This window comes from Mchenga conophoros, linkage group LG1 (genome assembly GCF_057382185.1).
Source record: "Mchenga conophoros isolate Kocher_MC1m ecotype Shallow Benthic linkage group LG1, M_conophoros_male_GT1.1, whole genome shotgun sequence".
NCBI classification, from domain to species: Eukaryota; Metazoa; Chordata; class Actinopteri; order Cichliformes; family Cichlidae; genus Mchenga; species Mchenga conophoros.
Window position 1 is genome coordinate 35999489 of NC_140526.1, and position 26375 is coordinate 36025863.

Consider the following 26375-nt stretch of genomic DNA (forward strand, 5'->3'; position numbering starts at 1 on the left):
GTGGGGGGGCTGGTTGACCTCTGATGACCTCTACAAATTTTCTTGAATATCTCTAAAATGATAGCGGCACAAACGTAAATTTTTGCAGCACAAACCAGCACAAACGTAGCACAGTTGATTGACACCAGTTTTGTTTGATTCCATTAATGTGGGGGGGCTGGTTGACCTTTTGACCTTTACATTTTCATTAATATCTTTAAAACAGAGGCAGCACAAACGACAATTTTAGCAGCACAAACCAGCACAAACGCTTGACATAAATTTTGTTCGATCCCATTAATGTGGGGGGGGGGGGGGGGGCTGGTTGACCTTTTGACCTTTACATTTTCATTAATATCTTTAAAACAGATGCAGCACAAACGACAATTTTTGCAGCACAAACCAGCACAAACTTAGCACAGTTGATTGACACCAGTTTTGTTTGATTCCATTAATGTGGGGGGGCTGGTTGACCTTTTGACCTTTACATTTTCATTAAGATCTTTAAAACAGAGGCAGCACAAACCAGCACAAACGTAGCACAGTTGACTGACACCAGTTTTGTTTGATTCCATTAATGTGGGGGGGCTGGTTGACCTTTTGACCTTTACATTTTCATTAATATCTTTAAAACAGAGGCAGCACAAACGACAATTTTAGCAGCACAAACGTTTGATACCACTTTTGTTGGATTTGAAGAAGGTGGTGGGGCCAACTTCACTCACATGCTTAATGGCTCAAAACACCTTATGCAATTATAAACTGATACGCACCTACTGGCATGCCCCTTTTAATTTCTTCATAAATGTTATTTAATGTTATTATTACGGCAGCACGGTGGTTAGCACTGTTGCCGCACAGCAAGAAGGTCCTGAGTTCAATTCCACCATCACGCCAGGGTCTTTCTGTGTGGAGTTTGCAGGTTCACTCGCCATGTTTGCGTGGGCTCTCTCCGGGCTCTCTCCAAAGACATGCAGCTTGTGGTGATAGGTTAATTGGTTAATCCGAATTGCCCATAGGTGTGAATGTGAGTGCGAATGGTTGTCTGTCCCTGTGTGTTGGCCCTGTGACAGACTGGCAACCTGTCCAAGATGTACCCTGCCTCTTGCCCTATGACAGCTGGGATAGATTCCAGCACCCCCTGCGACCCTTAAAAGGATAAGCAAATGGATGGATGGATGGATGGATGGAATTTTATTAATATCTTTAAAATAATAGCACCACAAACAAAATTTTTTGCAGCACAAACCTGTGACATCAACTTTTGTTTGATTTGGGTGATGTGGGGGGGCTGGTTGACCTTTTGACGTTTGCATTTTCATTAATATCTTTAAAACAGAGGCAGCACAAATGACAATTTTAGCAGCACAAACCAGCACAAACACAGCACAGTTGATTGACACCAGTTTTGTTCGATTCCATTAATGTGTGTGTGTGTGTGTGTGTGTTGGGGGGGGGGGCTGGTTGACCTTTACATTTTCATTAACATCTTTAAAACAGAAGCCGCACAAACCAGCACAAACGACAATTTTAGCAGCACAAACCAGCACAAACACAGCACAGTTGATTGACACCCATTTTGTTTGATTTAATTAATTTGGGGGGGCTGGTTGACCTCTGATGACCTCTAGAAATTTTGATTAATATCTTTAAAATGATAGCAGCACAAACGACAATTTTTGCAGCACAAACCAGCACAAACGTTTGATACCACTTTTGTTGGATTTGAAGAAGGTGGGGGGGCCAACTTCACTCACATATGTCATGTCTACTGAATTCTCATTTTTCATGCCTGTGGAGTTTATTATATGGACATGGTGACAGTGTAAAGACAGCCTGCTCTTCTGATTTCACTTTTCAAGCATTCACACTAATTAGTGTTTAAACCTCCCATGGTTCTATATCTGGGGATGTGGCTTTGGTTTGCACTGATGAAAGCTTATAGTTGAAATGTGTTTGACAGTAAATGGTCAATAAAGAAGACAGCATTTTGTTTTGTTTTTACACAATGATTTTGTCATGTGCTGTGTGCAGGCAGGAACTGTGGACCCAATGTGCAGACACTTGGAGGTAAAAGTGTGAACTCAAAACAGCTTTAACGCTAAACACAAATATAACAAAAGCAAGAATACCAAAAGAAACTTACACAGGCAGCCAAACAGAACACACAGCATAGGATGAGGGAGATCGCAACAAAGACCAAAGAAAACTCAGGGCTTACATACCCAGAGAGAGCCATCAGGGAATGGGAGACAACAGAGAAACACAGCTGGGACAAATAAGGGTAGCGAGACAAGGGAAGCAAATCCAGATACATTAACATGAGACATGGACTTTCAAAGTAAAACAGGAAACATAACACAGACAACGCGGACTTGACGAGGGGATACAGCACACAGGGGGAGACAGAACAACTATGTAACACAGAGACAGAAACCAGAAGACAGAACTCTAAGAAACCAAAAGACTAGAAATGATAAATAATGGCAAAATCAAAGTTCAATAATAATGTAAAACTCAAAATTTTGGGTCAACGAACCCAGGCACCCTAACAGATTTATTTTTACAGTTAATTTTTTTCTATTTAATTATTTAGTTATAGTCCACCATACCTCTGATCCCCTGTCAAGCCATCCACCCCCTTTTTAATGGTGTATCTGATTCAGGGTCATGAAGGGCTGGAGCAGCTGTCACAGACTGAGCAAGGTACACCCTGTACAGGTCACCAGTCTATGGCAGTGTCCCACTGTGTGTATTTTAAAAAGTACCGCATCTTAAAAACCACGGCTGCAGATAGATGGCCTTGGCAACTCTTCACTACATTATGAGGGGGATTTTATTATAGCAAATGACGAAAAAAATGGACCACTCATGATCTATTCAAAATACAATCTAGAGATGTTTTAGTCCCTTAAAGAGAGCTAATTATGTTTGTTTCCAGCTCCATACTTTAATTTGTGCACTACAGCAAATTTGTGTGATTCATTGCTGAAAATATGCTTATTTATCCTATACTGAGTCTTGGTGCAGTCCTTCAATTTATCTTCCATTTGAAATATGCCAGTTTAGCTGTCCTCTCTTTGAGCCAACCTTTGTCTTATTGGCTGCTCCTCAGAAGTTTTGAATAGCAGGTGGGTGGTACTTCTGTGCTTGGAGAAGGGATTACTTGTACATATACTGACCTCATTATTTGAAACTTGGCCCATGTTCGATATGAGCATTCACCATTTATATATACACAATATCTGTTGGTGTGTGTGTGTGTGTTAGAAAATATGGAAAAGGAATATTAAGTATTGGTCGAGGAGTTTGATTTCCAAACCAAATGCAAATCTTACTTTCATTCAGCACTCCACCTTTTCTCAAAGTTCAGTTAAAGACACTTTTGACAATGTCATCTGGGTTGTAGCTTTGTTCCTGAAGATGTGCATGTCTTCAGGAATGAAAAGAAAGAAAGAAAGAAAGAAAGAAAGAAAGAAAGAAAGAAAGAAAGAAAGAAAGAAAGAAAGAAAGAAAGAAAGAAGTCCAGGAGATCTGAGTAGTTATTATGTCTGATGAAAAGAACAATCGAAAACAACCAAGGCACTTTGTCTTCAGGTATTTGTATTAGGATCAGCACAGATTTCACTCTCTGGCTTTATTTATAGCATAATAAGACATTTTACTTTTAAAAATCAAGGACACCAACAAGGCAGATAGGGCACATGCACTGGGGCCACAAATGTCCCAGGTTTAGTCCGTAATTCAATTTAATTTTATTTATATAGCGCCAAATCACAACAAAAGTCGCCTCAAGGGGCTTCATAGATACAGAGAAAAACCCAACAATCATATGACCCCCTATGAGCAAGCACTTTGGTGACAGTGGGAAGGAAAAACTCCCTTTTAACAGGAAGAAACCTCCAGCAGAATCAGGCTCAGGGAGGGGAGGGGGCCATCTGCTGCGACCGGTTGGGGTGAGAGAAGGAAGACAGGATAAAAGACATGCTGTGGAAGAGAGCCAGAGGTTAATAACAGATATGATTCAATGCAGAGAGGTCTATTAACACAGCGGTCCCTAAGCGCCACGGACCGGTTCATGCCCGACAATATTTTTACGGACCGGCCTAGTACCGGTACCGTAAAAAAGATTTATTCATAACACACGTGAAAAGACCCAGGAAAACCGAGTTAACGATAAAAACGATAACAAAATAACGATAAAAAAACGATAAAAATCCTGAGAACCATACATTTCACACCTGAGCCTCAACTCTCAACTCTCGTGGCCCGGTACCAAACGACTCACGGACTGGTACCGAGGCCCGGGGGTTGGGGACCGCTGTATTAATACATAGTGAGTGAGAAAGGTGACTGGAAAGGAAAAACTCAATGCATCATGGGAATCCCCGGCAGCCTACGTCTATCGCAGCATAACTACGGGAGGATTCAGGATCAGTGCTCTAAGTGCTCTAATGGGGTGATATGGTACTACAAGGTCATTAAGATAACATGGGGCCTGATTATTCAAGACCTTGTATGTGAGGAGCAGGATTTTGAATTCAATTCTGGGTTTGAAGGGAAGCCAAAACAGGAGAAATATGCTCTCTCTTTCTAGTCCCTGTCAGGACTCTTGCTGCAGCATTTTGGATTAGCTGAAGGCTTTTCAGCGAGTTTTTTGGACATCCTGATAATAATGAATTGCAGTAGTCCAGCCTGGAAGTAATAAAAGCATGAAGTAGTTTTTCAGCGTCACTCTGAGACAGGATATTTCTAACTTTAGAGATGTTGAGCAAATGGAAGAACGCAGTCTTACATATTTGTTTAATACGTGCGTTGAAGGACATATCCTGGTCAAAAATTACTCCAAGGTTCCTCACAGCGTTACTGGAGGCCAAGGTAATGCCATCCAGAGTAAGAATCTGGTTAGATACCATATTTCTAGGCTTTTCAGGGCCGAGTACAATAACCTCAGTTTTATCTGAATTAAGAAGCAGAAAGTTAGCGGCCATCCAGGTCTTTATGTCTTTAAGACATTCCTGCAGTTTAACTAATTGGTGTGTGTTATCTGGCTTCATGGACAGATAGAGCTGGGTGTCATCTGCATGGCAGTGAAATTGTATGCTATGTCCTTTAATGATGCTGCCTAGGGGATGCATGTATAGTGTAAACAGAATTGGTCCTAGCACTGAACCTGTGGAACTCCATAATTAACCTCAGTGTGTGAAGAGGACTCTCCATTTACATGCACAAATTGGAGTCTATTAGATAGATATGATACAAACCACTACAGTGCAGTACCTGTAATACCTACAGCATGTTCTAATCGCTCTAATAGGATATTATGGTCGACAGTATCGAATGCTGCACTAAGGTCTAGCAGGACAAGCACAGAGATGAGTCCACTGTCAGAGGCCATAAGAAGATCATTTGTAACCTTCACTAAAGCTGTTTCTGTGCTGTAGGAGCTCTGAAACCTGACTGAAACTCTTCAAATAAGCCATTCCTCTGCAGATGATCTGTTAGCTGTTTGACAGCTACTCTTTCAAGGATGTTTGATATGAAAGGAACGTTGGAGATTGGCCTATAATTAGCTAAGACTGCTGGGTCTAGAGATGCTTTTAGAGTAAAGGTTTAACTACAGCCAGCTTGAAGGCCTGTGGTACATAGCCGATTATTAGAGATAGGTTGATCATATTTAAGATTGAAGAATTAATTAATGGCAGGACTTCTTTGAGCAGTTTTGTAGGAATGGGGTCTAAAAGACACGTTGATGGTTTGGAGGAAGTAATTATTGAAGTTAACTCAGAAAGATCAATTGGAGAAAAAGAGTCTAATATAACATCAATGGTACTAAGAGTAGCTGTAGATAATATTACATCTGTGGGATGATTATTGGTAATTTTTTCTCTAATGATAAAAATTTTATTTCTGAAGAAGTTCATGAAGTCATTACTAGTTAACGTTAAAGGGATGGTTGGCTCAAAAGAGCTCTGACTTTTTTCTGATCATCGAGGCTAAATGATGATCCTCTAAATTTGTGACACGCCATTTCCTCTCCAGCTTACGAGTCATCTGCTTTAGGCTATGTGTTTGAGAATTATACCACAGAGTCAGGTACTTCTGATTTGAGACCTTAGTTTTCACAGGAGCTACAGTATCCAGAGTTGTATGTAGTGAGGAGGTGAAATTATTAACAAGATAATCGACCTCTGTTGGAGTAGTATTCAGATAGCTGCTCTGCTCTATGTTGGTACAGGGCATTGAAGATGATAATAGTGGTTGGATTATATTCTTAAACTTAATTACAGCACTTTCAGAAAGACATCTACTTTGATAAAGTCTACTTTCCACTGCTGTGTAATCAATTATTTCAACACGTTCTCACTCCCAACTCGTCAAACGTGTGACGCATGGTCAGGCCCCCTCTGCTGCACATATGGACGCGCAGGGTACCCCTCTGGCGTCGGGAATTGACGTGAAGGGTCCTCCGATTGAAGAGATTTTGTCGGTATATTTAGACATTTTCCAAATCACATTGTAACGACCTATACTGAACACAATAAATTATATAATGCAGGCAACTATCTGAGAGAAAAGTACTGCAGATAAAACTAATTACAGGCTGTTATTTGTGTATCGGTTCTTGCATTGACGGAGTGAGCGATGTATGCTGGGTAATGGCACAGCTAGCGATTGGGTGAATTTATTGCACCGGTTTTATAAACTGTTCTACAATCCTTTTGATATTTGGAAATCTGTCGATCATTCTGCTACAGCTGTAAGATATCTTCTCCAACTCCTCTGAATACATGCAGTCATTTTACCGTCTGCTTTGGCTAATCACGCTCTTACGTATTAAATTAAATTAAATGCCTAATAAAAAAGCTGTTCTTTTTTATTAGGCAAAAACATTTTCGGCAAAAAAACATTATGCAAAAACATTTTCGGTGCTGTTAAGGAATTCACAGCGACTCACTTGTTTATTTTTGAGAAAGTTTATTTTTTTATCATATCAGATGAGCGGCAGTGACGTCAACGTACTCGATCGTACCACAGGTAAGTGCGAATCTGAATCTGTAGATTTTTTAAAATTATTTTTCTTATTTAAAACCAAAAAGAAAACCCCGAAACAGTGAGCTCACAAAGCTGCTTTCAGCAGTTCCATGGGTTAAGATTAGCAATTTCGTGGAACAGCGAATGACTTAACATTTAATAGCATATATGTTACCACACCACATGTGCTGTAAGTTAGCTAAATTCATTTCTGTTAGCCAATCAAGTTAAGCTTATCATATATCATCATCCAGGGTACAGTGATAGAGAAGTGTGTGCTGACGTTTGCTGTTGTTGCCACTTTGTAAAGTTTGAGGGTTCTAATAAGGGTCAGTGTTGCCAGATTGGGTTGATGCTGAAATTGAAGATAGACGTTATCTATCAATCTAGCTCTCTCTTTATGGCTCTCTCTCTCATTCTGGCTCTCTCTCTCTCTCTCTCTCTCTCTCTCTCTCTCGATTTTAAACTTAATAACAGCATTACATAATCATTAAATAGCAGACCGATCATCTATGCTGCAAATGAAATACAAATGGACACTAAACAGGGTTTATCTAAATCGTTACAATAGGGTTTAATGTATATATTTATTTATAAGGTGCTTCTGAATTCTGAATACTTTTTTTTTTCTAAACAGGTTCTTCATCAATCAGCCTATTATTGATTGATTCCTTCCTACATATGCTTTTTGAAAAACTCCTAAAGGCACTTTTAAGAGCCACGTCAGTCTGTTTGTATCTGTTCTTACTGCTGTCCTTATTGGTCTGTCTCTCTGTTTCTGCCTCGCTCTGTTGGTCTCTGTCTTGTTTGATTATTCTGTTTGTGTGTGTGTGTGTGTGTGCGTGCGTGCGTGCGTGTTTGTTTGTTTGTGTGTTTGTTTGTGTGTTTGTTTGTTTGTTTGTTTGTTTGTTTGTTTGTTTGTTTGTTTGTTCTTCTTTCTGCCATGAGTGACTCCGAAATTCAAGATCCTTTAAGGATCCTAGATAATCTGACTGATCAGCAGGAACAAATTGATGAGCTCCAACACCTCGATGACATGCTTGGTGAGCTGAAGCAAGAGGTAGCTCCTGTACCTGTGAAGCCACCTGAACTAACAGTAAAATGGAAAAAAAGAGACAAAGATGGAAACCAACTCTATGCGAGGCCAAGATCAATCCGGAGTCAATTACATAAGGGTCAGTACTCTTTCATACAAGATAATTTGAAGATATAGATTGTATGGACACAAAACCATAAATTTAACGTATTAATTAATTTAAATATTTGTAAAGACAAACAGGAAAGTAATTTGTTTGTTTTGACACAAAAGGACATTAAATAAACCACAGAATTATCTCTTAAAACTGAATGATCCCCCCCTAGCAAGTATGGCATTCATTACATTATGTTAGTCCAGTAACAAAATGTGGCTGACAGTTACCTCCTCACAAGGATTTTGGTAAAAGATATTGGTACTTGGCAGCACAGTGGCACATCAAAAAATGTCCTGATTTCAATTCCACTATCAGACCAGGGTCTTTGCGTGTAGAGTTTGCGTGTTCTTCCCTTGTTTCTATGCTCGCAGGTTACCTGGTTTACTCCCACAGTCCTGAGATGTGGAGTTTGGCTAATTGGTGATTCTAAATTGTTTCTGTGTTATAAATGTGGATTTGATTTGTGTTTTTGATATACTGTTGATGTTTTATACAGCTGCCCACAGTCAGAAGACCAATTCTACCACTAATAACAGTCACTGTGAGGTGGCATTTGCCCCAGAGACTGTTGGTATGTACTCCACTGTGTCTTCACTAGATCAAAGCAGTATGTTCATGTGTTTGCAGCAATTGCTAGCATATTTATAGCCATCAAGCTTTACTCTCATAGCTACTCTGTCCATTACACTTTTATAATTTAATCAATTTTAATAGAAAATGTATTTGTTTTTTTTAACAGAGCACTTTCTACAAGAACTCCAGAGCTCACTGAATGATTCTTCAGACGATCACCATGAAGCACCACCACCAAAAGCTCCTCTTTTGGCTTCCTTGAACTGGAGCACAAGAAAAACTCTTTTTTCAGAGAGTTGGAGGGCCAAAAGACCCCATCTGGTGAATACCATGGCAGCTCAAGAAAGTGTGTCGGAACATATATGCCAACAATGTGGGAGCAATCCAGCTGTGCTTCGTTGTCGTGACTGTCTACCACGCCCCCTTTTTTGTGATAAATGTGATGTCATCACGCACACCAGATATGTCCTTCACAATAGACGTGCCATGACTGCCGGATTCTTCCAGCCATTGCCTCCAACAACTTACATTGTAAATAAGACCCTTTGCCATGATGGTAAGTTCTGTGACTAAACTTATTATGTTTACTGTTTATACATTTCCCTTACGCTCTCTCTCTCTATCTCATTTTTTAAAAAAGTTGATGCTTCCTCAGCTCTCAACTACACTGTTAGCTTTGAGCTGTTAAGTTGGTTTTTTTTATTGTTTCAAGTAAGGCTCAGTTGGTCCTACCATATCTTAGTCACATTTCAACGTTTTACTTCATAGTTAATAAACTTATTTAAATCATATGTTATGCATACATGTTGACTTCTTTAGCACGACTTGTACCTGTGGAGAGCCCAGTCACAATCTGCGGCTGTCCACCAGAGTGTTTGAGGGTCAGACCAGGAAAGGTTGTTGCTGTGGTCACAATGAATGGTAAGAAGAACTTCATTTTGTCCTGACTGACAACCATCTGTAAATAATTCACCTAAAACTAAACCCTCACAAGCATTGTTGCAGTATATTCTGAGACAAAAAGAAGACCTAACCCAAAGATAATAAACTTTTACTCTGGAGTCATGAGTTTTTCACTTTTCTAGGATGTTACAATCTCAGCATGCCAGAGCTGAGGTGTGAGACATGTGAAGCTTCTTGGACTGCTGGAGTAGATGACCTAAATCTAAGTGATTACTGGCCCGCTACCCTTCACTTTTCTACTTTGTACGCAACAGATGTCTTCTTCACATTTGAAGAAATGAAGATGGCATCACCCGGACTCTCCTGCAAAGCATTTTTAAAAATGCTTGATCAACGAACTCTCCACTTTGGCCGTGTGAGCATTTTAGTTTATGCATCCTTTACAGTATGGTTCTTCTGTGTTATTCAGGATTTAAAAGTCACTTGTAGCGTAGTTGTTTTCTGTTTATGTCTTTCATTTTAAACCAGACGGGAAAGATCTCTGCAGATGGCTTTAAGAAAAGTTTCTTTGAGTGGGAAGCCGTGAGATATGAATTAGACAAGATTTTAAAGGAGGATCCCTTCACATGTCATGCATGTGCCCCAGACATGCTTGCAATTTCAGTGGATGGAAACCGCAAGCATTACCGTTTCAAGAATGCAGCCAGGTAAGCAAATGCTTCGAGAAGCTGGTCAGGGACTTCATCTGCTCTGCACTACCCGACTCACTGGACCCTCTACAGTTTGCATACCGCCACAACAGGTCCACTGATGATGCCATAGCCCTGACACTACACACTGCCCTGTCACACCTGGAGAAGAGAGACACGTATGTGAGGATGCTGTTTGTAGATTACAGCTCAGCATTCAATACCATCGTTCCCTCGAAGCTGGACAGGAAACTGCAGGATCTAGGACTGAGCAGCTCCCTCTGCAGCTGGATCCTTAGCTTCCTGTCTGACAGACGCCAGGTGGTCAGACTGGGCAGCATCACCTCATCCCCCATCACACTGAACACTGGTGCTCCACAGGGGTGTGTACTGAGCCCTCTCCTGTACTCACTCTACACCTACGACTGCACAGCCACTAACAGCTCCAACATCATTGTGAAGTTTGCGGACGACACTACAGTGGTGGGTCTTATCACCAACGGTGATGAGACGGCTTACAGGGAGGAGGTCAGCGCCCTGACCCACTGGTGTCAAGACAACCATCTCACCCTCAACGTCGCAAAGACAAAAGAGTTGATAGTGGACTTCCGGAGGTGCAGAGAAGTACACACCCCCATCACCATCAACGGCGCTGCTGTGGAGAGAGTGAGCAGCTTCCGGTTCCTTGGAGTACATCTGGCTGAGGATCTTACGTGGTCAGTACACACAAACAAAACAGTGAAGAAGGCGCAGCAGCGCCTCTTCTTTCTCAGGAGACTGAAAAGATTCGGCATGAGCCCCCGCATCCTCAGGACCTTCTATCACTGTGCCATTGAGAGCATCCTCACTGGATGCATCACCACCTGGTATGGCAACAGCACTGCCTACAACCGCAAAGCTCTCCAGCGAGTAGTGCGGTGCTCTGAACGGATAATTGGAGGTGAGCTTCCCTCCCTCCAAGACATCTACAGGAAGTGGTGCCTGAGGAAAGCGGGGAGGATCATCAAGGACTCCAGTCACCCCAGCCATAAACTGTTCAGACTGCTTCCATCAGGAAGGAGGTTCTGCAGCATCCGGTCCCGTACCAGCAGACTGAGAGACAGCTTTTTCCATCAGGCCATCAGACTGCTGAACACGTCATAGACACCTCAGCTTCACTACTGGAACTTCAACATTATGCACTCCACACTGTATATAAATGCCACTTGTTTTGCACATATTCAACTCTGTATATTTTATATATTTTATTATTATTATTATTATTATTATTATTATTATTATTATTAATTTTTTTTTTGTAATTTTTTTTTTAACTATTTAATTTGTAAAAATGTGCATACACACCACACACACACACACACACGTAGGAAAATATTTAGTATACACATCCAGAAATGCATACACTATTATATATTGTACATATATTTATTAGTTTCAGGTTGGCCATTCTTGTATTTTGCTCGTTTGTGTTGTTGTGTTTGCACATCTCTGTTGCTTGTGGGGCTCGCACACAAGAATTTCACTCGCATGTGCTGTGCCAGTGTGCCTGCACATGTGATGTGACAATAAAAGTGATTTGATTTGATTTGAGGTACAGCAAAATATGTGTAATACCAACGTTTGTTTCAGACAATGTGACTATAAGGTGCACCAATTAACTTTGGACTTACTTTGTATGACACCATAAAGTATACTGTATTGCTATTTTGTTCAGATCTGAGGAACTGGGCATCTTTGAAGACGCCTTCATAGCAAAGGATGAAGATGTGGGAAGATTTGTGGACTACATACACAGCACATCCAGACATGTAAGATTGAACGCTCTAATTACATAGACATAATTATGTTAACCTTTAACACTCTGTTGAAGAGATTGTGAAAAGACATTGTCACCAGCTATTTAATGCATTTTAGGTCTCCGGACGAGGTGTTTGTGGAGGGGAGTGGTCAGCAGCCAGAGAGACCTCCCAAAGATCCAGCAGCAAGGTAGATGAGGAGGGACTGGAGCTTGCAGTGTGTAGGCATGGAGTGCTGCTCCGTGCTCTAAATATGTACAGGGGTGAAATTTTTGCTTATCCCTTGTACCTGCAACAAAAGCTGGCCAATAGACATATCACTTTTTTTTGTATGGATGTTACCTGCAAGTATTGGCCATATCTTGAAAGAGTAACAAAAAGCTGTCCAGAGCTCCAGCACCTTCTTAGCATGAAGCCATTTCTTTCAGTCTTTCATGCTAAAGCCCACGATTTCAAATGTGAGGTATGAAATTCTGACTTTAATGACTTTATCTGAACAATTGCACATCAACATTTTGTGTAATTTGTATTTTATCTGTGTGTGTGTATGTGCATCTGTGTGTGTGTGTGTGTGTGTGTGTGTGTTTTTTTTCAGGTGAAATGGAGTGGAGCATATCAAGATGGGGCTGGTTTGACTCTAGGGGAGGAGGTAGAGCAATGTAATGCCTTTTTGTCAAGGATTGCAGTTACCACAAAACATATGTCCAAAGCAGGTGAGAAGGCAAATCCTGCACTAGTTAGATTTTAAGTGTGTAATTATGATGAAAGTGGTAACACTACGTTTTCTGTGTTTGCAGGACGGAGTGACATGCTAACTCTTATGGCCATGCGCTGGAATCAACAAAAGCTAGACCAGTTGGCCACCTCTCTGACCCATCGATATCAGAAGGTAATGATATTGTTACTTTATTTTTAGATGATTACTCCTCTGTGTTCTTATTATTTGGAGTAAACATGTGTTTAGTGTTTTTTGTTTGTTTGTTTGTTTTTTAATCTCAAATTGACAATGTAGGCCACAAAAGCTCTTCTAACCCAGCTTCAGAACCTGGAGTCCTTAAAAGTCCAATTAGCAGTGACTGACAGTCAACTGGATGAATGGGTCAGTGATGTAAAGGATTGGGCAGAAGGTGAGCAAAAACTGATTCAAAAATGTGATGCAATTGTACAATGACTTTATGTAAGTGTAGCTGTGTTATTTCTTCTAAGCAGCAACAACAAGCACAAGTGATATTGATCCCTTGGTGAGCAGAATCGAAGTGCTCGTAGCGAGCATAAAGAGACGATCCCAGCGTCTGTACAAAGACACCGATGGAAATAAAGCCTGTGCCAAGATTCGTCGCAAGATCAGAGAAGAGAAAGGAATCTTGACTTCTGCTGTGGAAAAATACAACAGAATGTTTCCAGACAAAGAAACTCTGTGCTTGGAAGAAATTCTGTCTGGTGACACAAGCTGGCCGTGGCAGCGGGCACACAGCGGTAGTTGTACATATATGTTGTCTACTTTCAGCATATCTGACATATAATGAAACCCTAAGCTTCAGGTGTTGACCTAAAATCATTTATGACTTCAGACGTTCTTTGTGAATTGATTTATAACTTTGTTATAAATGCATTTCAGACTCTGTCAGCCTTACAACAAAGAGAAGGGCATTCGATATCATCATGGCAATAAGAAGACTTGAGGAGGAAAAGAAGATTCTTGTTACAGAGATGGACCATCACTGGAAATCTCTTTCAAAATATGATGATATCCTGAAAGAGCTGTCCGGCCTGTTTTCCAGTGAGATATTTAAAAGTATGTATTTAAGTAATGCATACAAAACACTGACTGTTTCTTAAGGCATTAAAGCAGACTAAATTATATGTTCTATTTTTAAGGTTCGCATTGTGGCCTAAGTGAGGAGGGTTTGAGAGGTCTACAGAGCATCATCCTCAGAAAACGACAGAATGTGAAACAAAACAAGCTGCACGCAAGACAGTGTTACATGCAAGTTTTGTCAGGAGCAAAGAACATTAACCTTGATCATACTTCCGACGATGACTTTTACAGTGACTCTGAATATTCTGATTAAAGTCGGTAATAAATATCTGTAATATATCAGTTTGTCCTCAAAGTTATATCAACTTGCTACCTTGCAGGTTTAATGCTGGGGGCCCCAATTTTTTCAAGTTGGCCATAGACCAGTCATTGACAGTGCATTCCCAAGACTTCATCACATCAATGCATATAGTTTTTTACAAAGACAGCTGGCACATTTTTATTTAATGTCATTCGTAGAGCTAAAAACTACCCTGTTACACTGTTTTTAAACATGCATTTTGGTAATACATAATAGTACACTGTTATGTATCAGAGGGAGATTTTGTACTTTTTACATTTTTGTCATGTTAAGTTACTGTAATATATTTTTGGCTCACAGAATTTACAAGACATATTGAAATGTGATTGATAGAACTTTGTAAGCAAATTTCAAGTATGCTTGTCACAGGTGAGAGTTTTCATTCTTGAGTATTTTGATGTACATGTTAAGGATATTTTCATGGTATGTATCATTCATATCAACAGTATCAATAATGTTTGAGTGCATTACTAGTACTTGTGCTTATTTTTAAAATAATCATACTACAGTACAGTAGGCAGTTCAGCTGATTCTGTCACAACAACCCTGATCCACAAATTAACTTTTGGATATATAACTTTTTTTGTTTAGTTCCAGTTGTACAGCGATGTGCTCAACCATTTTTTTTTTTTAATTTAGAGTATTAATTGATCCAGTGGTTACTAAGCCTACAGTGTCTTAGGGTGGACCAACATCATTGTCATTTTACCCCCACCAAATTTCATTAAGTTGTCTGTATCACTGTAGTTTATTTGTTTTTATATTACCAATGACCACAATCAAATAAAGTTGAAAAATAACTGTCAGTTTGATGTTTTCATGCAGTTTCAATGGATCATTTTGTCACCACAGTTAAAATTTAGCAACATTTATATTTCCATGACAAAGACATAAAACACATTTCTGTTTAATATAGTTATGACTGTAGACTTGATATGTAAAAACTGAAAATGACTGTTAGAGTTTGTATTGTTGATTGTCATTTATGCTTAGAAATATTTAACCATAGATGCTTAGAGGTGTATAATCAATTGTGTAGTGATAGGTTGTGTGATCTTTAACAGGCTACAGAGGCTTGGTGTGCATTCCACACTAGAATGCACACCTACATCCTGGGAGCATGGGAAAGTTCGTACCTTGCTTAATTGTTTTATGGTAGGATTAACGTAGCTACGTCTGTTCTAGTCTAAGTGCTTTTGTGTATAAATGAACTGCTGGACTTCCTTACTGTGTTATCTAGGATGAACCATCTAGGGTGAGGGGGAGGCTACCCTCTTCCTGACCAAGGATGTTTGACCCTTTGATCAGCAGTCCACACACATTTTGATCAGCAGTCCACACACACACACACACACACACACACACACACACACACACACACACACACACACATGTGTGACGTCATATGTTAATGAACCTATGCATATTCATGTAACCTCAATAAAAGGGCAGTGGTACGGGAGAACGGACGAGAGCAACTGGGGTCAAGTGAAGGAACGGCACTCTGTCCGGTCTCTCCCGTGCACGAGTAACATGAAGAACTTTGCCTACTTGTGTCTTGCTTTGCAGTGTAATTATATTGTCTTCAACGTTCCAGCGGATGGGTTCAAGCTACAAACCTATCAATGACTGCCAATCATGTAAGTAATTTGTGAAAAAGAACGTAGAAATCTATTTCACAAACAAAAACAATTTCTTATTATGCAACCCTTTCAATACTATAGCCCACACCAGATCAAATTTAGGTATTTGTGACACATACAGCACATACATTTATTCCACAAAAGGAATAGATGGATGGCCACTATGGAGAAAGGCAGTCCTGAAACTTCATCAGGAGGACAAATCGTTGTGTGCATCAACTTCACAGTGTCTTTTGGTCTTTTATCAAAAGATATTTGCCATTTTTTAGTTTCTTTTAAAGTTCTTGGTTAGGTTTAGGGATTAAAGACCAAATCCAGATTATAATATAAAAATATTGTGACACATCATCAGTAGTGGGCCTTGGATTCATTGGGTGTTTTGGCCCTTACCAGTAGACACCCTCATAAATGGAGGCCCTGCCAGGGTTGATCAGGCCCCGGGGTGTGTCACTGGTTGATGTGAAATTGCTATTTCTCTTCTACTTTTTCCTATTTAGTTTTCTACAATTTATTTTCTTCTATCACTTCACTGCAAAACGATAAGTACTATTTAGGTCTTTAGTGCTTAAAGAGCCTCACTTCTTAAAGAGATAGAAAAGGTGAAAGAGAAAAGAGATAACATAGGAGAGAGGAGAGCCGGAACTGGGGCATGTGATCTGGCATCCCATACCTCCGCGCCCAGATCGGGCTGTACCCTCTACATCTCCACTGCCTCCCACAAACAGGAAAAAGAGCTGAGGGTAGAAGCAAAACGTTTTTTCATTCCTGCCTTATGTTTCACTACCATGAGGTTAACTGCACAGCCCCAGGAGCCCTGAAACAGCTGTATCAGTCAACAAGGCTTCAGGTCTATCACAGTACAAATTATAGTGTTATGTTTTCTACCCTTTTGATGCCCCCTGCTTAGGTAGCTCCACCACAGTTTGATCAATTCTGGGCATGTGTGTTGCGGATAGCTGACTGCCCAAGTGATCTCAGCCCTCTTTAACCACAGCCAGTGATTGGCCCACTCAGCAGTGTTAGCTAATTTTCTTATAACCTGCAGCAGCACCTGTCCTCTGGCTCCAATCTCTTTAAGCAGTTTTGCTATTGTACTGGCCCCTAACCCTAAATAGTAGTTCAGGTCGTATCGCTCTACAGAAACAGCTTAATTCTCTTTCTCCTATGACGGCCAATATTTGTTAGTAATATTCTAAAGCCAAAAACGACATAGTCCCAATATACAGGGTTAAGTGCTGTTAGAGCTCAGAGGGTTGACTTAAACCTCTAATAATCAATGTAGTTAAAATACTCAAAAGAATGTTGTCAGTGGTAATGGGACAAAGCCACATTCAATGTTGATTTTAATTTGAAAATATGTGTACATAATCTAACATGCTTATTATTTGTGGGGACATCACACTTGAAATGATTACTGGTAGTGCAATTTGACATTTTCTGTGTTCTATGTATACATTATATGTGCAAAGCAGAAAAAATAATATTTGCATAGAGAATGAAGTTATATAACAGTGTAGGTGGATCAAGGCCAAGTCAATGTTGAGCATCTAAGAAAATTATGAAAGTTGATACTACTAGTAATGGAAACTTTCAGTCTCAACATCAAACAGTACTACAAGTTCTCATATCTCAATAGAGCTTTGATTTTTTATTTTACTTTTCATTGACAGTACTCAGTACAATTTCACCAGCCTTCATACTTTAAACTAAACAGAACACCTGTTTACAATAACAACTTCATATGAGAAACAAAGGGAAACAGACTGATGGGTTTTATGGATTGAGTTGCTAGCTGTGGGTCATATTCACTGTAACAATTATAACAGCCTACACTCACTTTTTAAAGAATGTAGCAAATATAAATGCTGTACAAAAACATTCAAGTTAAGAACACAGAACTACTATTGTAGTTAACAACATAATATAAAGTCTTTTTTTACGTAACACAATGCATTTTAACAAGTATAAATATTTGTCTAACATTTCTAAACAATCAAACTGCTGAAAATGAACATATCCAGTCTGTGAACAGAGAAGATCAATGTGACATCTGGATGTATGGACCTTTGGTTCCACATATTTCTAAAAGTGTTCCTTGTAGACAGTACACAACTTCAGTTTTCAGACATTATATCTTACTTGTTTGTAACATGGAAAAACAAACATCACAACATCATAAAAAGACTTCCTCAGTGGCTGAAGGAGGTGGCACATCTGGCATGGCAAAGTGGTGTTGAAATTCACTGGCTGGCTCCCACGTGTCATCCCAGATTTTCCCGCTGGAAAATATAATTATTGAAAGAAACAACACCAAAAACATTAATATCGTGTTGGGGATTACTTCGTGCTTTTTATGTTTAACACCAGAGGTGGAACATGATAAAGACATTTCCTTAAGTACTGTACCAAAATGCAAATTGTCATTTTTATGGATATTTTCAACTTCTGCTACACTATTTGTAATTTAGATGGATTACAAACAAAACACTACTGTACAGTTACACTCGACACATATGAAAGACTTAGTTATTGTTTTTCAGTTGAACAGTTCATAATATCCTTTCTGTGAAGTGAAAATAAAAATTGTTCAAATGTGATAATTAGTTTCTTTTGGATTATTATAAAGGCTGTTGTTTACTCTTTAATTTGTAGAGATTCATTGCTGTCACACAATTGTAATGCTAGAAATACAGTATGCAAAACAACTGAAAGCTTTCACAGTGTGATATTAGTACTTCTTTGGAAAGTTCAGAATCTGAATACTCCCTCCACTGCTTAGGCGATTTATCCTTTGGCACACATAAATCTGTGTAAGACATGGACAAATTCTCTCCACTTTGTCAAAATCCTGATAGCTTTTATATATTTCTTACAATTAATGTGAGTGCTCTTATGGCCCCAGCACAGTCCAGCTGGAATTATTCCCAGTACTTTTGCATCTCAGTGAGACACTACGTGTGTTTTCTGAACAGTTTCAAATATATTTCTTATTAAATTTGTTATTTTATGATTCGACAAAGATGGCAAAAAACTTTGCAATAATCCTTAATTGATTAAATAATTGAGATAGGATAAGAAAAAAAGCGAGAAGTAAGACATGACAAAACACCTGGTTTTCCATTTTCATTTGTGCTCCAAAAAGGTAATAGATGGAAACAGAACATTCTCAGAGAATGAAATATCAAGAGCTTCTTACCAAACAGAGCAAGGCAACCAACGCACTTTTACTTCTGTGTTCCCCTAGACAGAAGGAATCAGAGAGGCAATCGTTAAATAACATGGTTAATGGATAGGTGTCTTCATAAAGCTTGTGTGTAATCCAGTGTGCACACCTGAGACACACACAGACCCATGTAAACACACTTTGATAGATGTGTAGGTATGTGTATGTAAGGCATTTCTGTTTATAAAAAAAATAATAATAGGATTTTGAAAAGCATGTATCCAATTGTGGCATTCACAAAAAATTATTTTGATCACAGGTTTAGTTAACTGCGTCTATCTGTTTTTGACTCTGGCTATGTTCTTTTCTTCGGAAAGTTTGACGTACTTGATACATCATACACTGACATAATCAATATCATCCCATTATGAATTGTTTGAATTGTGTCCATTTAAACACTTCAAACTACACATGATTATCTACTATTTATAGTGAGACAGGGCTGGTCAGCATATATCAGGATCTATAAATTGTGCTTTCTATGATCCTGATTCAACAAGAACAACTGAGGATATAGGCTTACACAGAAAAAAATATGATCCTTCCTCATATACAGTCATTTCTATGTTAGCCATGTAGGTTTTTGTAGCAAGATGTAGCAGTATTCAATGTCTGTGATTAATTTTGCAGAATTGTTTAAGAACAAACACATGAAATACAATACAATCTTTTAATGTAATTCCATTAATCATTTCCCTTCACTAATCTCAAAAGTACATTTGAATTTACCCATGTAGCACAGTTCATGGCTGTAGTGCATGGATGAAAACAACTTGAGATAGGCTTACTGTAAAAAGTCTACTGAAAAGCAAATTAAAACATTTTAAGTATTACCTCATTTATCCTGCTCTCAGTGACTTCTTCAAACTGGAACACCTTCTGCCTACTACATCTTCGACAGCCTAAGAAATGAAAAATTACATTTAAAAAAAACATAAGACTCTGTATACACAAGAAATCAAATATGAGTTTTCACTCAACAAGTGAAAATCTGTAATATCCTCCTGATTGCCATACTCCATTTGTCCTCTGGGGTCAAAAAGTGAACCCACCTCAGTTGAGTTTTTTTTTTAAAGTACATACCATAAATTGTGAATCAATTCTGTGTAAAAACTTAGTTTCACTTAGGACCAACAAATTAACAAAAAAATTCACCCTTCATTTTGCAATTGAGTGCCACCAGACCTTGTTTATATAAATGCATACACTATTTGTTGAGAGAAACTAAAATGTTCTCTCAAAGTGCGTTTTAGTTTTCTCAATCCAATCAAGTTGAATTACAAAGTCCTCTTAACTAAAGTAAGGGATTGACCATATTTAATTATAGTCTTTTTATAGTGTACACCAAAATGCAGCTAAATAACTAGTGAATAATACTTTGCAATGGTTTGTTAGTTCTCTAGGACAACATATGTATCATTTTTGGGTAAGAAACTTAAAAATCTCAAGACATAACATGCAAAGCAATACTTACTCTTTCTCTTCTTATTTTCATGTTGGCCACCCTCACTTAAGGACTGGGAGATCGCGTGGCTAGCAGGTGGATGAAGAGACTGCAGAGATGGCTGGTCTGCGGGTTTAAAAGGTGGTGGAGAGGTGGGAGAGGTTGTTTGTGAGGTGCTTCTGTCTCTCTTCTTTTTTTGGAAAGACTGGGAGCATGGAACAGAAGAAGGAGATAAAGGAACAAGATTGAGAACAAAAACAGTCTCTGTCTGCTCGTCTGACAGGCTCTTTGGGTGCTCCTCGAGGAGCCTAGAAGATTGATGTTCCTGGGTGGTCATCTCAGGCTGCTCCTTGGCGAGGCTCTCTGCTTGCTTGTTGATCAGGGTCTCTGCCTGTTCTTCACTGGGGATCTCTGTGTGTTCTTTGATGTGGGTCTGTTTGTCGGCACAATGCTCCTTGGTGGCATTCTTGGACTGCACAAGCTGCTGTTCTGTGGGGGTATTGGGGTGCACTGGTGTGGAGGTTCCTATAAAACATATTTACTTACATAAAAATATTTTTCAAAAAAGGCCTTATATTTAGCAGGAACTACACTTTGGCTATGTTCACACTGCAGGCGAAAGCGCAGCAAATCCGATTTTTTTGACCCTCTGCGACCCATATCCGATCATGGTCTGACAGTCTGAACGGCACAAATCCGATATTTTCAAATCCAATTTGGGTCACGTTCGTATGTGTTACTGAATCCGATACATAGCTGATATTTTAGAAAGCGACTGCTGTTTGAACGGTCCTGTCACATTAAATCGATCTTCCACGTCACTGACACAAGACAGACGCCAATTATCAGCGCCAGAGAAGCACCACAGAAGACATCATGAACGCTTCCTGGCCATCCAGCTAAACTGTTGGGAAGACAACGTTGGAGAAACGTGAACATTTTATTTGCAGATTCTGACAGAAGTCTGAAACTACCCTTTGAAGCACCGCTCCTCTCTAAAACAGCAATAAGGATCATTATTAGGCCATATGTAAATAACAAAATAACTTAAAGCAAAATTGGGAAACATAAAGTCTCAAACAAGTCTTTATAATAAGGGCCATCAGTCAAAAAATACTGTTTGGTCTGGGTCTAAACAGAGCGCAATGTGTGTGACGTCTTCTTTTGCGCATGCGGCCGCTTTGGGCGTTCACACTAGAGCGCGTTTGCTGTCACATTTTATTTGTAGTGTGAACGAGCAGACAAAAATTCTGAATTGAGCATTAAGACCTGCAGTGTGAACGAAGCCTTTGATAACATATCCTTCAATGGTTATTTAATGACCTTAAAATATACTTACACAATTTGCTTAAAGATTAATGAAGTATTCTGATTGTGAAAGCAAGTTGAGACGACTTGTTGTGAAAAGTTGCTATATAAATTAGCATTAATTAACTGGACTGAAAGTATGCAACAGACTTCACTCTTACCCTTAGACAGTATAAATTCATAAGCCCTCTGCATCTTCTCCAGGAAATTTCTTGTAGTAGAAGTGGGGTCCAAATGGGTAATAACATCTGCTACCCACTTATGTGAATTCTTGTCTTTTTTACCAATGAATAAAATGGGCTTGTAGCCTATAGACTCAAGTTTCTGCACCTGAAATTAATAAAAAAAATAGTTGGCACAAATTAGTCAAACACAGCCTGTTGTTAAATGGTAAACGAAATGACTCTTATATAGCGTTTTCTCGTGGAGCACTAAAAGTGCTTTATACAACATGCAATATTAACCCATATTCACACCAGCTTCTTAGAAGTTTCCATTTAAGCATTCACACACAGCGATCGTGGCTCAAGAGTTGGCAGTTCGTTTTGTAATCGGAAGGTTGCCGGTTCGAGCCCCGGCTTGGACAGTCTCGGTCGTTGTGTCCTTGGGCAAGACACTTCACCCGTTGCCTACTGGTGGTGGTCAGAGGGCCCGGTGGCGCCAGTGTCTGGCAGCCTCGCCTCTGTCAGTGCGCCCCAGGGTGGCTGTGGCTACAATGTAGCTGCCATCACCAGTGTGTGAATGAGTGGATGACTGAATGTAGTGTAAAGTGCTTTGGGTTCCTTAGGGACTAAGTAAAGCGCTATACAAATACAGGCCATTTACACATTCATACTGATATGAATACATACAGCCACCACTGATGTATTACAGTTAAAGTAATTGTTTGTCTTTAGCAAAATGTAGATAAAATATTGTTGCATGTTCTCAAAAGCACATATGATGAGCTGTGTTAATGTGCCAGCAACATCTTATAACAACTTAATGATAATATATGAAACAAAAAAATTTTTACTTACTGCAATATGGGCAGAATCAATTATCTGGCAAACATTTCTGTTTTTCAAGACAACTTCTGCCCACTGCCTATCCAATGATTCTACTTTTTCTTTTAGCTTCTTTTTGCTGGACAGACTTCCGAAGCAGACATAGCAGGTTCTTCTGCTTGCCTGATTGGGAGTCTGGCAAAATGTACAGGGCCTGAATTTGGGGCGTGTCATGTTGAAACAAAGAATAATTACAGACAGAAAAGGCAGCAGACAGACAAAAGGCAAATTATAGGTTAACCAGCACACTGACAACAAGAAAAAAGCTGAAGAGTTAAAGAGACAGAAATGCGGATAGAAACAGAGAGACAGACCAATAAGGACAGCAGTAAGAACAGATACAAACAGACTGACGTGGCTCTTAAAAGTGCCTTTAGGAGTTTTTCAAAAAGCAGATGTAGGAAGGAATCAATCAATAATAGGCTGATTGATGAAGAACCTGTTTAGAAAAAAAAAAGTATTCAGAATTCAGAAGCACCTTATAAATAAATATATACATTAAACCCTATTGTAACGATTTAGATAAACCCTGTTTAGTGTCCATTTGTATTTCATTTGCAGCATAGATGATCGGTCTGCTATTTAATGATTATGTAATGCTGTTATTAAGTTTAAAATCGAGAGAGAGAGAGAGAGAGAGAGAGAGAGAGAGAGCCAGAATGAGAGAGAGAGCCATAAAGAGAGAGCTAGATTGATAGATAACGTCTATCTTCAATTTCAGCATCAACCCAATCTGGCAACACTGACCCTTATTAGAACCCTCAAACTTTACAAAGTGGCAACAACAGCAAACGTCAGCACACACTTCTCTATCACTGTACCCTGGATGATGATATATGATAAGCTTAACTTGATTGGCTAACAGAAATGAATTTAGCTAACTTACAGCACATGTGGTGGGGTAACATATATGCTATTAAATGTTAAGTCATTCGCTTGCTAATCTTAACCCATGGAACTGCTAAAAGCAGCTTTGTGAGCTCACTGTTTCGGGGTTTTCTTTTTGGTTTTAAATAAGAAAAATAATTTTAAAAAATCTACAGATTCAGATTCGCACTTACCTGTGGTACGATCGAGTACGTTGACGTCACTGCCGCTTATCTGATATGATAAAAAAATAAACTTTCTCAAAAATAAACAAGTGAGTCGCTGTGAATTCCTTAACAGCACCGAAAATGTTTTTGCATAATGTTTTTTTGCCGAAAATGTTTTTGCATAATGTTTTTTTGCCGAAAATGTTTTTGCCTAATAAAAAAGAACAGCTTTTTTATTAGGCATTTAATTTAATTTAATACGTAAGAGCGTGATTAGCCAAAGCAGACGGTAAAATGACTGCATGTATTCAGAGGAGTTGGAGAAGATATCTTACAGCTGTAGCAGAATGATCGACAGATTTCCAAATATCAAAAGGATTGTAGAACAGTTTATAAAACCGGTGCAATAAATTCACCCAATCGCTAGCTGTGCCATTACCCAGCATACATCGCTCACTCCGTCAATGCAAGAACCGATACACAAATAACAGCCTGTAATTAGTTTTTATCTGCAGTAACACAGTCCCTGGTGTAATGTTAATGTCCTCATCCAACCCCATGGCCCCGGTGCAATGTGGATGGCCTCAGCCAGCAGCACAGGACCTGGTGTAATGTGGATGGCATAATCTAACAACACTGGCCCTTGTGAAATATGGATGGTATGGTTAGCAACACACACCGTGGTGTAATGTGGATGGCCTTAGCTTACACCACTGTCCCTGGTGTAATGTGCATGATATCGGCCAGCATCACAGGCCCTAATGTGGATGGCATCAACGAGCATCAAAGGCCCTGGTGGGGTAAAGATGGCCTCACAGGAAGCAAAGGCCCTTGGTAAAATGTCGATGGTATTGCCCAGCACCACAGGCCCTGCTGTAATGTAGATGGCATCAGCCAGTAGAACAGGCCCTGCTGTAATGTAGATGGCATCAGCCAGTAGAACAGGCCCTTGAGTATTGTGAATGGCATCAAGCAGCAACACAGGCCCTTGGTTAATATGGACGGCTAGCAGCACAGGCCCTTGTGTAATGTGGATGGTATCAGCCAGCACCACAGGCCCTGGTGTGGTGATGATGGCCTCACAGGAAGCACTGTGTAATTTGGATGGCCTCAGCCAACAACATTGGCCCTAGTGTAATGTGGATGGTATTGGCTAGCACCAAAGGCCCTGGTGTAATGTGAATGTCCTCAGCCATGACCACAGGCCCTGATGAAATGTAGTTGGCCTCAGCCATGACCACAGGCCCTGGTGAAATGTAAATGTCCTCAGCCAGTAGCACAGGCCCTGTTGTAATGTGGATGGCCTCATCTAACAACTCTGTCGCTGGAGAAATATGGATGGGATTGGTCAGCACCACACACCCTGGTGAAATGTGCATGATATCGGTCAGCACCACAGGCCCAGGTGTAATCTGGATGGCATCAACGAGCAGCAGAGGCCCTGGTGTGGTGAAGATGGCCTCACAGGAAGCACTGTCCCTTGTGTAATGTGTATGGCCTTTGCCAAAAACAGTGGCCCTGGTGAAATGTGGATTATATTGGCAAGCACCACAGGCCCTGGTGTAATGTGAATATCCTCAGCCAGTAGTAAAGGCCCTTGTGTTTTGTGGAACGCATCAGCCAGCAACACATTCCCTGGTGAAATGTGGATGGCCTCATCCAGCACCACAGGCCCTGGTTTGGTGATGATTGCCACACAGGAAGAACTGTACCTGGTGTAATGTGGATGGCCTCATCCAACAGTACAGGCCCTGGTGTGGTGAAGATGGCCTCACAGGAAGCACAGGCCTTGGTGTAATGTGAATGGCCTAGGACAGCAGCCAGGCCCTGGTGAAATGTAGATGGCCTCAGCCGGCAACATGCGCTCTGGTGAAAGGTAGTCTGCCTCAGCCAGTGGTAGATGCCCTGTTGTGGTGAAGCCAGTAGTAAAGGCCCTTGTGTTTTCTGGAACGCATCAGCCGGCAACACTGGCCCTGGTGAAATGTGGATGGTATCATCGAGTAGCACAGGCCCTGGTGTAATGTGGATGGCCTCATCCAACAGTACAGTCCCTGGTGTGGTGAAGATCGCCTCACAGGAAGCAGTGTCCCTGGTGTAAAGTGTATGGCCTAAGCCAACAACAGTGGCCCTGGTGAAATATGGATGGTATTGGACAGCACCAAAGGCCCTGGTGTAATGTGGATGGCATCAACGAGTAGCACAGGCCCTGGTGTAATGTTGATGGCATCATCGAGCACCAGAGGCCCTGGTGTGGTGATGATGGCCTTACAGGAAGCACTGTCCCTTGTGTAATGTGTATGGCCTCAGCCAACAACAATGGCCCTGGTGAAATGTGGATGGTATTGGCCTGCACCACAGGCCCTGGTGTAATGTGAATATCCTCAGCCAG

At 40.2% G+C, this 26375-nt stretch overlaps 2 protein-coding genes across 2 annotated transcripts; one reads left to right on the plus strand and one right to left on the minus strand.

Moving 5' to 3' along the window:
* The first annotated feature begins 6971 nt into the window (after window positions 1–6971).
* LOC146583712 (uncharacterized) lies at window positions 6972–14240 on the plus strand. Its single transcript, XM_085281163.1, has 12 exons — window positions 6972–7017; window positions 9600–9701; window positions 9866–10098; window positions 10212–10390; window positions 12087–12180; window positions 12287–12631; window positions 12764–12881; window positions 12966–13057; window positions 13181–13295; window positions 13375–13650; window positions 13787–13963; window positions 14047–14240. Exons 1-12 carry the CDS (start codon window positions 6978–6980, stop codon window positions 14238–14240), a joined length of 1965 nt encoding a protein of 654 aa, XP_085137289.1. The 5' UTR covers window positions 6972–6977.
* Window positions 14241–18104: 3864 nt separating this feature from the next.
* Window positions 18105–23556, minus strand: LOC146583713 (uncharacterized). Its single transcript, XM_085281173.1, has 6 exons — window positions 22926–23556; window positions 22068–22236; window positions 20629–21123; window positions 19989–20056; window positions 19128–19171; window positions 18105–18210 (listed from the first exon to the last, which is right to left on the minus strand). The coding sequence occupies exons 1-6, from the start codon at window positions 23124–23126 to the stop codon at window positions 18105–18107; spliced, it is 1083 nt and encodes a 360-aa protein (XP_085137299.1). The 5' UTR covers window positions 23127–23556.
* Window positions 23557–26375: the final 2819 nt, after the last annotated feature.

Coding starts and splice junctions, on each gene's coding strand:
- LOC146583712 (XM_085281163.1), top strand. CDS start 6,978: ATGAGCGGCAGTGACGTCAACGTACTCGATCGTACCACAG. Junction 13,651..13,786: donor GCGGGCACACAGCGGTAGTT/GTACATATATGT, acceptor AATGCATTTCAG/ACTCTGTCAGCCTTACAACA. Junction 13,964..14,046: donor TTCCAGTGAGATATTTAAAA/GTATGTATTTAA, acceptor TCTATTTTTAAG/GTTCGCATTGTGGCCTAAGT.
- LOC146583713 (XM_085281173.1), bottom strand. CDS start 23,126: ATGACACGCCCCAAATTCAGGCCCTGTACATTTTGCCAGACTCCCAAT. Junction 22,237..22,925: donor TTGATTCTGCCCATATTGCA/GTAAGTAAAAAT, acceptor TATTAATTTCAG/GTGCAGAAACTTGAGTCTAT. Junction 21,124..22,067: donor TGAATTTATACTGTCTAAGG/GTAAGAGTGAAG, acceptor TATGTTTTATAG/GAACCTCCACACCAGTGCAC.